This window comes from Octopus bimaculoides, chromosome 1 (assembly GCF_001194135.2).
Source record: "Octopus bimaculoides isolate UCB-OBI-ISO-001 chromosome 1, ASM119413v2, whole genome shotgun sequence".
NCBI classification, from domain to species: Eukaryota; Metazoa; Mollusca; class Cephalopoda; order Octopoda; family Octopodidae; genus Octopus; species Octopus bimaculoides.
In genome coordinates, this window is record NC_068981.1 from 124,129,332 (window position 1) to 124,142,180 (window position 12,849).

Here is a 12,849-nt window from a genome sequence, read left to right on the forward strand (position 1 = left end):
ATCGACCCCGAAAGGATGAAAGGCAAAGTCGACCTCGGCGGAATTTGAACTCAGAACGTAACGGCAGACGAAATATCGTTAAACATTTCACCCGGCGTGCTAACGATTCTGCCAGCTCGCCGCCATATTCACAACAGTGAATCCTATGTTCTTAAGAGGGAATGCAGTACCCAAGGCCAAACTACTTAGTTTTCCTATACATGATAGGAGTAAATGTCACTCACATCTTACAGCAGTGAGAATCCTTTCTAATTAACATTTGCCTGCAATCTAAAGCCCCAAAACCTTCAAAAGAGTTGAAGAACTCAGCATCAGAAATGTCCTAACATCCAGTCCAGTCTTTCATGCAGGAATGGTTGGAACAGGTCCTTGGTCCTTCATCCGCACTACATATTCTCACTTCTTTCTCTTCCAATGTGGTACCCTCCACCAACAGTACAAGTAGCAACAGGGGAGCACATCAGTATATTTTGCCAAAAGAGTTTGGGAATATTATGAGATGATCACAACGTCTTTTTGTATGGCAGAGCTTTCAGCTGTTTGTAACAAACAAGCATCTAACAATGATTAGGTTGTTAAACTAATTAGAAGTATAAGCACTGAAAGTCAAGTAATTAGGAGAGAGTTTGTTTAAAACTATGACCTACTGGCAAGGAGAATGAAAAAATAATCAAAAAACTTTATAAAACCAACTTACATCTTCCCAACGTGTCATAGAATCTATTGACGGACTAGCTTGTTTTAACATGGCCTTGAAAGCACCTTCAAGCCTCCGGATCTAGAAAATTAAGTGAAAGTAATAAACTGTTAATAATAGAGACATTTAAAGAAAACATTCATATTTATTTTTTTTATGTGGCTGAATGCATGAAATTTTAGGCAATGTTAACATAGATGTATACATTAATACTTTCAGATACAAAAATAGAAGAAATAGCTTTGCCTCAGTTCCAGAAACTGACAATTAGGAACCCACTTCCAGCCAATAAACATCAACACCATCTCCATCGTCTTGAAATGATAAGAAAATGGAAAATGAACGCGATTGGCAGACTGCCAAGGATTACGGAAAGAAATAACAAAAAAACAAAAGCTGCAAAAGAAAAGTAGAAAAAATGATGGCTTTTCTTCCTTCTAGATGATATGAGCTTCTCAATTGTTTCACAGATCATCAATAATCCTTATAAAGATGAAAAACAGGTGATGAAGATGTGCTTTTTGAAAAGGCAGAAATAGGGCCAAAGAATCCATAAAGACACTCAGATGACAGAATACTAATGAAAACTTAGACCAATAGTCTATTTTTACCTGCAAAACACCTTCCCACAAGATATGGGACAAGACTTGCCTTGTTCAATGCAGAAAACGATTACTGGAACTTTAGATGTACAACATTCTAATATGAATAATGTTGGCTTGGAAGTCATGATGTACTATGACTCAAGTCATGACTTAAGCAACTGGTTCTCACTTGTGGGGGGTGGGGTAGGGTGCAATGGTCTGATTTGATTCTAGTGCTCTTTTTAGTTAAATTTCACTAAATTATATTGCATTTATGTATACTTATCAAATTATGTTTACATATATATTTACTAAATAATATAATCCAGTAATAAAAACTGATACAGCTTTACCTCTCCCCTTATTTAATATGACTTTGCCTACCCAACATGTTTTTGTCACACCTTTGTATCACATCTTTTGTCTACATGACTGGGCAATGGTGGCAATAAAAGAAATCATTATCATTATTATTATTATTATTATTATTATTATTATTATTATTATTATTAAGGTGGCAAACTGGCAGAATTGTTAGCATGCCAGGAGAAATGCTTAATGGTATTTCATCTGCTGCTAGGTCCAGAGTTCAAATCCAGCCAAGGTCAACTTTGCTTTTCATCCTTTCAGGGTCAATAAATTAAGAACCAGTCAAGTATTGGGGTCGATATAATTGACTATCCCCCTCTCCACAAATTCCAGGTTTTATGCCTAAGTAGAAAGGATTATTATTATTATTATTATTATTATTATTATTGTTATTATGGCAGCATACTGGCAGGATCATAAGCACACTAGACAAAATACTCAGCAGCATTTCATCCATCTTTATGTTCTGAGTCCAAATTCAGCTGAGGCTGACTGTTTTTCATCCTTTCAGGTCAATGAAATAGTCCCAGTCAAGCACTGGGATCAATCTAATCAACTAGTCCCTTCCAACAAAATTTCAGGCCTTGTGTCTATAATAGAAAGGAGTATTATCATTATTATTATTATTATTATAATTTGCAGCAGCAGCCACAACAGTTACAATGTTGTATAACCAAAGACTGGGTTCTAGGATGTGTTCATACCAAATTTCTTGCAATATGCTAAATCACTAACCAGATCATCATTTAATTACAGTTAAACACATTATAGAGTAAAAACAGTTTTAAATTTATACTACAATAACAGAAGACATAGTAATGCGTAGTCTTTATTACTGAGAGAGAGAGAGAAAGGGACAGGCCCATAATCTCTAATGGATTTCTAGTGAGACAGATGTGGTATGTATATCTTGAGTGTCAGTAGGTTGATGCCTGAAGGGTAAATGTAAAAAGTTAGAGTAAAATATAGAGAATCAAAGGTGTCAAGTGGGTTTAGTACATTTTAAGAGCAAAATGCATATCAACCAGGCTTAGCTGGAGGTTTTGCACAGCTTGCTTGTCGAAAAGCCAAGAGTGCACAAGGAATATGTGCTGCAGTAGTTGTATGAATTAGTGAATATCTCTGCCAACCAACCAGTGTTCTTTTGTGGGTGAATATTACTCGAAATATTTGGGCATGAAGCAACAGCACTATCTTAGATATCCATGTAGTTGTTGGTCACAGAGTTTTAGCTTTGCAGAACATCAGTGACTAACGAGGGCCAAACTATTTTCTGAGACTGAAAAGGAAGTCTTTTAAGAAACCTACATAATAAAAGATTGTATTATTAACTACCAGTGCTGACATAAAGGTCTTGACAACAGAACTGGAAATCACTTTATTTTTTTTTTATTTTTTTTAAGAAACTGTTATAGTTGCTACAGCTATATGGCTCTTCACATCTTCACAGATAGTCTAAGCAGTGGGGAATATCTTAATTATTAAGTACTCATAGTCTTCTTCCTGCAGCTTCTCTCATGGCTGATCCTTCCTATGTTTGATGAGCAAGTTCTGCTGCAAAATCTGCAAGCAAGGAAGATACTGCAGGGATGCAATGTACTGTCTTTCTTTGGCTTCAAGGGCCAGGATATTTTCTTCCTCAAGCTGCTTCACTCCTTTGTTCTCTGAGGTTTACCATGCTTGTTCTGTCTTCAGCTAATTTTACCCAAATTTTTGTATCAATGCAGCACTTGGTGAGCCTGCTCTTACAAGTGTCCTTGAATCTCACCTTTGGTCATCCTCCGGGTCAGCTACCTTGAGCCAACTCACCAAATAACAACTACTACATTTAGAGAATCACTAAAAGCTAACATGACCATGAGAGTTGCTAAAGGGGAGATAAGCAAAAGAGCGTTATCATTATTACACTATTATACTAGTGTCCTTTCACAATCTAAATAAACATACTAATCTTACTTGTCTCTCATCTTTCCAGTTTCCCACAGTACAATTAATTTTCTGAGTACAAATTCCTCCCCACTCCCACTGTGTCTTATGGGAATCTGAAACTCCTTCACTACTTTTTTGTAAATATTCATTTTGAAGAAAGCCTCAAATTTGTAGTATAAGAATAAGGGAGAATCAACTGGAGAGTTCCAGTATATAACTTATACATATTTTATAATCTAGTTGAATAAAACTTACTAGGTTTTGAACTTGGAATGAAAAAAATATATATTTCCTTCAGTTTCAATGAGGAGCATTCAGTTGTCCAATCAAATGAATAGCTGACTCTTAAGTAATATAAAACGATCAAACATTCCATAGACATATGTAACTTTCATGTAATTCTTAAGCAGAATCAGAACATATGCAGCAAAGATGGTCTTTGAATTACATGTGAAGTTCATCTGATGACATGCACGCATTTTCTGTCAACACAATTTCACTCACAAGGCTAGAGTCAATCCAAGCCTATGTCAAAAGATTATATGAAATAGATATAAGAATGTGAGGGAAATAAATATGGGCTGTCTAATGCAATAAAAAAAGTATATAGAAAAATGTGAATGATGGAATTAATAACATTATGCAGAATGTTGCATATTTTAGAGATCATACTTTTTTTTTTCAACCTTTTAATTCTTATTTGAAACGGTTGATGCCAATATCATTATTTTTTAAATCAAAGGGAGACTGTGCAAATACGTTTTTAAAAAATCCAAAATACTTGTTCAAACAACATTAGTTGATTATTTTGTAAGCCTTAACACAACATGCACATTTGCAATACAGCACTTCATTTCCAAACTTACAACATCTCTCCTTTGAGACCCAACTTTCATTCTACCTTTTGGGCTACACTTTCTATTTTGCAGACTCCAGTACTTGTCACCTGAAATCTTTCTATTTATCATGCTATATCCTTGCTAGCAGGGAAGGCAGACATTAAACGATGATGGTTGACTCTCTTGCATGGATTAGCCAAAGATGCAAAGCTGTTTTCACAATTTGTACATATGTTGGTCACACTGGTTTCCTCTGTCCTACACATATTGAAGCAGCCAAGATACACCTACACATGTAGCTCAATTCATGTACAATAATAATGCACTAACTATCCCACTAACTAGCCCTGGTGAAAGAGGAACTATAATCCCAAACATTTAAGCAGGGACCATCCTGGCTATATAGGACCATACTGTCCAATGTGTCCTTTTATCTTAAAACATCAGGTTATGATTTCAAACAGATTCGGTTTCTTTTTTCTAAAAAGTTAAACAAGCACATTGAAGTTCTCTTGTTGACTTGTTTGTTGCAACAACAAATTACTAGCATTAAAATTTTTTTAAACCTATATGAATAATGCCATCCACTTTTTATCAAAACTTGATTTCCATCTTTTAGTTCAAGTATTGTCCAAATACTAAGAGGATATCATGATTTGTGCACCAGCTTATTTGATTTAGAAAACAGATTAAATTTTATTCACTATTTTTTCAGCTGCTTCTTGCAACAATTAAAAGACAATCTTGGTATACTTGATATCAAGAATGTTCTCAACAGTAAAAGAGTGAAAATATATTGTCAAAAATACTCAGTTTTCAGATGTGTATGTATGCAATACCTTCCCCAGAGATGTCTAAATAAAATTTAACAGCAAACATTAAAAGTGAATTGAACTATCTCAATGATGTTGAACTGATTATGACAAATGAAGAAAGAGCACAACCATGTTAGTGAAATATCAATGATCTCTCCAGTCATCATGTATAAGAGGAATAACATTAAGAAAATTGTAGTAGTACTAAACTGACCAGTTCAAGTCTTTCTCAATAAAACAACTCCGCTAACACTCACTCAGTGCAAAGAATAAAAGGATTAAAATAGATAATACAACTTACTTTTCTTGCTTCTTCTTTTAACCGTTCTTTTTCTCGTGCTTCAGCTTTCTCTATGAGCTGCCACACACAATAAAAACAGAATATATAAATATTGTGAACAATAACAATATAGGCTACAGAAACTTTCAAAATATGTTTATGGAAAAAGACAGCAATTTCAGCTAAAGTTAGACATTTTGTTGAAGTGGGTGTAAAGCTAGAGAAGAAAAATGGAATTGGTTCACAGTGGTTTAAGGTTTCATGAACACAAGAAACTTTTATATTTATAAAGCATGTGTGAAAATGGCCCAAGTAATAGGATAACAGACCATATATTCAGAAGTCAATATTTCATATTCTATTAACAGTAACAACATATTGCAATTGTAGCTAAGATATTTAACATTCATTAACCTAGTGCCATCCATCTAAGACTAGGCAGGGTAAACAAAGTATAATAAAACTAATAGGTTATTTCTTAGCTTAAAGCATCATTCAACATCTGTGAGTGCATCTTCATAGTAGGTTTATCTTTAAGTCCAATAACACTGAATATCCTTAAGGTGATCTGACAATTCAAATTAGTGACACATAGACTGACTGAGGAGGTGCAGACAGACATAAGCAAATATTACAGTTATTTAATTAACATTTATCTTGACTGAGATAAAAACATTAGTTTATAAAAGGAGAAATTTTATTAAATTAGATAGAAAATTTACAAATGAAATATGCAATAGTTATAAATACTTTATTTTCTAAGAAAAAGAATGTGAAACAATTATCAAGTATGGAATATGCCATTTCAAAACCTAGAAGTTTTCAAGAGAGATTGAACAGTTTATATTGAGACACAAGTTATATGAACCAAAGTATCAAAAGTAATACAAGATTATCTGTACATCTAAAGAATATTTCTCTAATCAAAATAGCATTATCAATGTGTGTCTATTTAAAAGTTAAAATGATAAAGATATCTGTTATTGCTAGCAAGTTGAGTGACAATGTGTAGGCTTCTTGTCTGGCTCAATGGTTCCTAACCAGTCAGTTGTATTGTGTGGGTGCCCATGGCCAAGAGAGTTATGAATGACACACCTAGTTCACCTAGAACTACGTAGATACTATGAAATATCTTACCCACAAGAAGTAAAAACCCTGTATTATTAAGTTTTCTATTAGCTGGTAACACCAATCCAGCCTTGTACAATACAAAGATTTCTGTACATGGTACAGGTTTTATCAATCAATGGCAAAATAAGGATGACATGCTTGAAGCTTGCAAAATAATGTAAATACTCACACTATTGTAAGTTAACTTGATATTCCCAGAGTCCAGATTGCCAGAACGTTTGTCTGTGTTTAAACACGAAGAAAAATCCTCATATGTTGTACTCGTTTCCACAATAATCCCTCGGTCCTGAAAGAAAAGAAAAGATTGCAATATATCTAAAATTGAATAGTCTGAAGAAATGGAAATAAAGTTTTGAGGGATAGTTTTAAAGTGCTATGAGCAAGGAGGATAATTCTTAGGTTTTAAACAAACAACTAGAAATTAAAAGAGATTTCAGAAAAAGAAATTCAAATCATAAAGAAACTAAATTTTAATTATAATTATACAAGTTGTCATATCTAGTATTTGTGTGGTAATAGGAGTAATCATTAGTGAAAGCAAATTCCATAGTGGAGGCATGTGGTTTAGTGGTTAGGAGTGCTGGACCCATGATCATACGGGTTTTGGATTCAATTTCTGGACCAGGCGATGTGAAGTGTTCTTGAGCAAAACAGTTTAATGCATATTGCTCAGGTCCACTTAGCTGGCAAAAATGAGTAATACTGCAATGGACTAGCATCCTGTCCAGAGGGAAATATACACACTACAGTAACCAGGAAAGTCAATATGACTCCAAAAAGAAGCTTTAGATTTCTTTTAAAGCAAATTCCATTGCTTTGTTACAGCTTTCTTAATTTCTCCTAGTGTATAAAATGCAGATAACCAGCATATTTAGAAAATAATATTACCTTATCCCAGGTTTTCCTGGGTCTAGCTCTTTCACAGGTTCCCTCCACTGTTAGGATATGACACTGTGTGAAAAAAGTGTCATACCTTAATAGTGGAGGGAACCTATGGAAGAGGTAGACCCAGGAAGATCTGGGATGAGGTGGTGAAGCATGACCATTGAACGTTTGGCCTCACAGAGGCAATGACAAGCAACCGAGATCTTTGAAGATATGCTGTGCTTGAAAAGACCCAGCAAGCCAAGTGAGACCGTAGCCATGGCCTATGTCAGTGTTGTATAACCGACCCATATCATTGGGCAATATACTGTGCTTGAGAAGACTTGTTGAGTCAAGTGAAATCATTGTCATGGCTGATGCCAGTAACGCCTGGGTGGCACAAAAAAAAAACACCATTTGAGTGAGGTCGATGCCAGTCCCAGCGGACTGGCTCCCATGCTAGTGGCAAGTAAAAATCACCATATGAGTGTGGTCGATGCCAGTGCCGCCTGACTAGTCCCGTGCTGGAACATCATCTATCTCTCATCTCTTCAATTGGAAGCTTACTGTATTACACCTGTGAACACAAACCTCAAAAGCATTTTTCATTGGAATTGTGTCAATTGTCTTCTTCATAAGCACAAAAAACAAAATCACTATCATATATATCAACAAAAGAATCTTGTATCCGCACAAAACCACCATCCATGGACAACACACAATCAAAACCTTTTAAACATGCTAATTACACAATCAGTGAAGATTTCACATCAACAACACAGCAAAAACTACATCACCACAAAAACTGTCCTTTTTCAAACCCCAAAAATAATTGAGCTCCCAACCATAGCTAAAGCTCTACAACAGTTCATATTAAAATACTGCTCCCAAATCTAAGACACTGCTCCTGCTATACATATGAAGAAATAGACCTGCATTTAAAACTATTCACATGGAGTCACACATATACCAAGAAGATCTTACTGATATATTGTCTCCTCACTTTGCCTTTTCCACAACACATCAATGGCCACTGCTCCTCAGAGTTGAATGGTCTTGTGCCATCTTCACAAAGACCTACCCAATTTGTCTCCTCTTGTCATCCATATTGTCTACCCTGGTAGGCTCTACGCTAAGCATTCTACTAAATCCTTATTTCTTTTGGATAACATCCCACCGTAATACCTCCTGCTCAGGTTTTTACTACAGTAATTAGTTTGCAGCCGTTCTAGAAAACCACCAGCATCAACTTCATGTCTCGGGAGGCCTGCACAGGCCATAGAAAGAGTTCCTTCCACCAAATCAGTCCATTAGTAGAAAAAGAAAAAAAGAAAAAAAACAAGTTGCAGACGATATTAACATCAACATGATGATGATGATGATGATCTTAAGCATACCTTTAGAATTTCCTTTACAATCTTTTTCTCATCATGAAACCTAGATTTGAGATCCTCAACATAAAATTTAAATAAATCAAGTGGTGTTGAACCTGTAAGAATAAAAATAATTAAAGAAAAATATCACTAATTAATATATTATTAATTCTAAGTGAAAATGTGGGAAAAAAATTGATATAGTTGTCCATGAATGAGAAATAATCACCATTATACAAGCGAATGTAATGGAAGCTCAATTAGTTTGGTGAGTTGTTAAAGTGGCATTGATATTATTTGTCGGAGATTGGAACAAGGGATAACACATAAACAATGATTCTTAATAATGATTCGAGTAGAAGAATGTCTAAAAACCACCATCTGTAAACAACATTACTAATTCTCTTGTCATAAAAAACAAGTATATATAAGACAAGGCATATGGAGAGATAGCTAAAATCACTCATTGAATTTCCATTGTAAAACTCAGTTTCATTTTCCATCAGAATTATTGATGTAGATATTTTCATACAAACTTAAATATTTTCTCTCATCAACTACATTAAAATTCTTGTTGAAATTCTCTATAGCAATTTAGCATCATGCCAATCACCAAAATTTACACAACAAAACCATTGAAAATTAACCTTGATATATACTATTTCAAATCAAAATGTGAATCAGAGATGCTGTAATAAATTTTAAAATAGTTTATTTTTAAATCTTTCAATATACAAAACTTTTATAGCAAAAAACCCTCAAAAAATAAATTAAGTCAATCTTTTCATTGCTATATTTCAAGTTAGAATAAAAACCTTAACATTATGAAAACAAAAAGTATTCTGAAAAAAAAAATCCACACAAAAATTCAGGTGAACAGTGTAGAATAAATGTTTACATAGTACAATTGTGGTGTTTTATAGGTGTTTTGGTAACATAACCAAATCAATTTGGGGATTAAAGAGTAAAGGATTAAAAGTTCTAGCAACTGAAAAAAATAAAAGCTACTAAAAATATCAAATGAAGGACATTTCGTGGTTTAAATGTATTGTTTATGAGAAAAATAAGAAATCTATTTTAAAAAAACATGAAAACATGTGAAAATAGCTCACCTGGCTGTCCAAGGATGTTTGAAAAGCGAAGGTCTTGACTGACAATAGGATACAAATCCATCCACAGTGACATTGAATTCAATTTTCCTTGATCATGCAGTTCATCCAACAGAACCTGGACATGGAAAATTACAACATTAACAAATATAAGTAATTTCTACATTTTCAAACAAATTCAACTGTCAGATACATTGACCCCTACATTTCACCTTTTACTTCGATATAGGTTCCATTAGACAAAGTTCAAAAACTCACAGTAAAATTTTGCATGTGATTGGATTGATCTTATGCCTAAATATAACAGGTTTGTCAGGCCAACTATGATAACATACAGCAGTATATTATCTGATTTGAATTGTATATTGGCTGTTTACACCCTGCTATTACTGTATTTCTTCCATTACTTCTTTGTAATATTGTCTCTTCTACTTTATCCTTTACAATCCAAACACCCCAATCCCTAGTCTTACTTCTTTTGTTCTCACCTTACTTCAGTTTGTAATCAACTTCTCTTTTTACTCTCTCATAATCAACTTGCCCTGATGCAGGGCAAAAGGCAATCTCACAAGTGCTAGTGCCATGACAAAATGCACCCAAAATACTCTGTAGAGCAGTTGACAATCAAGCAAAAGCAACACAGGGTTAAGAGGACCTTTTATTTTTACTGAAACATGACAACCTATCTAGCATTAATTTCAAAATAAAATGTACAAGTGTAAAAAGGGCATCCTGCCATTGAAACCATTATTTCTTTGACCTGCCTAAGAGGGTAGTAACTGAATAACAACTTAGACCTTCAATACCCATTCAATCCATACCAGCATGGAAAGCAGATGTAGAATGAAGATGATGATGACAGCAGGAAAGATTTACATTTTGTAATTATTTTTTTAATGAAACTAGAAATGCAAAAGATGTATTTTACATGCCACAAATAATTCAGTAGTTTTCAAAACAGAAACATTATATAATTAGTACTTGTTCATTATAGGATGGAAACATACAATTTTAAGAATGTCTAATATAACAATAATTATAAATAATGAATTAGATATGAATAAAGATTTGTATTTGTAAGATCAAAAATAAACATTTCTAATAATAATACTTTCTACTATGGGCAGAAGGCCTGAAATTTGGTGGAGGGGCTAGTCATTACATCAACCAGTGTTTGACTGGTACTTATTTTATCAACCCCAAGAGAATTAAAGGGAAAGTCAACCATGACAGAGTTTGAAGTCAGAATATAAAAACGGACGAAATGCTACTAAGCATTTTGTCCAGTGTGCTGACATTTCTGCCAGCTCGCTACCTTATTTCTGATAATAATGATTTAACTGGCTCTTTTATTGATATAACATAATCAATACACATACACCAGGCTAAAATATATAAATTACACTTCATTAAGTCTGATATTCAGAATAGTTTGAATAAGTAAAGAAATTCTGGAACCAAATTTTACTTCAATACCTGCCATACCAATTTGAACTCTCAATCTGAGAAGATAGATCTGATTTTATAACCTAATACTGGCGTTTCTAAGTAGTAGTAAAATTTTAAAAGCTGAAATTGAAATTTGGGCTCAAATTTCTATTCATTGATTATTGATTTTTTTTTTTTAAATTCAAGATTGAGTTTCAATTCCAGTTTTAAAAATATTACACACCAAAGTTTTATTCATTTGAAATTACAAACTGTAATAAATAGGATCAAAATTCTCATCTGTAGGCTAAAGAATACTGATTCCTCACATTTTTTTCCCTTATTCATATCATCAGGTCAATCACATTAAACTAGAAGCCAGGAACAATGTCCACTACTTTCATACAAACTCTATAATTCCAGACTTCATTTAAAAAAAAAAAGATATAATTTATTATTCAAATGAAATTTGCAAATTATGCTGAATTTGGGTTTTATAATAATCTTAATTGTTAAATGTCTTGCATAGAAAAGAAAAAGAACAGAATAGAAGTTGGCTTACCTGGAAGCTCTCCCTATTTTTTCTTTGCTGGCGCCTGACCCTCCGCCTTTCTCGTTCCTTTTCATCATCATATTCCTGTTCTAACATACGTATATGGTCCTCAAAGCAAATTAATGCATCCTCTTTGTCCATGTCTGAAGTGTCGGGTAGAGAAAAGAAAACATTTCATTGAAAACATTAGTTATAGACAATGAATATGAAGATTATTTAATAGAAATTGTTGGAAATTACACCAAATGCAGTCTGAAATAATATGTCGACCACTTATTTGTAATCATGCAAGGTAGGTCACTGATCCATGACTCAGCCAAATATTGCAGTAATAGCTTTAATTTAATAACAGACTCTAGAAAATGCAGTTTTCAGTCAAAATTTCACTTGCACATGAAGAGATCATTAATAAAAATAAATAATAAATTAGTCGATGCAACTGATTAATCTGCTCAGTACATCAGAAGGAAACCTAGATTTTGAAAATTTAGTGGCAGTGGTGGGAGGAGGAGGAGTCATTTAACATCTGCCTTCCATGCTGGCATGCATTGGACAAATTGATAAGAGCTGGCAAGTCAGAAGATTGTGGCAAGCTTTACTGTCTGCTTAGGCATGATTTCTATGGCTGGATGCCTTTCGTAATGCCAACCACTTTACTGAGAGTACTGAGTGCTTTTTATGTGGCATCAGCAGCAGTGAGCTCATCAAGTAACTCGCAAGACAAGACCTCCTCGACTGAAATGGGCTGTAGTATTGAGGCAGGTAACTTTGTACCAGATGATGAGAGGTTAGAAATATGTTTCTTGCAGATTTATGGCTACTTCACTGAGAGAGAGAGAGAGAGAGAGAGAGAGAGAGAGAGAGAGAGAGAGAGAGAG

At 34.0% G+C, this 12,849-nt stretch overlaps 1 protein-coding gene across 6 annotated transcripts in view; it reads right to left on the reverse strand.

Annotated features, from left to right (window-relative positions):
• The window catches only part of LOC106881150 (pre-mRNA-processing factor 40 homolog A), a 123,166-nt gene that overhangs the window by 47,269 nt on the left and 63,048 nt on the right, over positions 1 to 12,849 (reverse strand). For all 6 annotated transcript variants that reach the window (XR_008264720.1, XM_014931453.2, XM_052969965.1 and 3 more), the window contains 6 exons: positions 11,981 to 12,114; positions 9,994 to 10,108; positions 8,906 to 8,997; positions 6,814 to 6,930; positions 5,535 to 5,591; positions 698 to 778 (listed from right to left, as the gene is read on the reverse strand). Coding sequence is in view for 5 of the 6 variants with exons in the window: in XM_014931453.2 (XP_014786939.1) it covers positions 698 to 778; positions 5,535 to 5,591; positions 6,814 to 6,930; positions 8,906 to 8,997; positions 9,994 to 10,108; positions 11,981 to 12,114 (596 nt within the window). In the remaining variant the exon portion in view is untranslated. The remainder of the gene's footprint in view (positions 1 to 697; positions 779 to 5,534; positions 5,592 to 6,813; positions 6,931 to 8,905; positions 8,998 to 9,993; positions 10,109 to 11,980; positions 12,115 to 12,849) is intronic.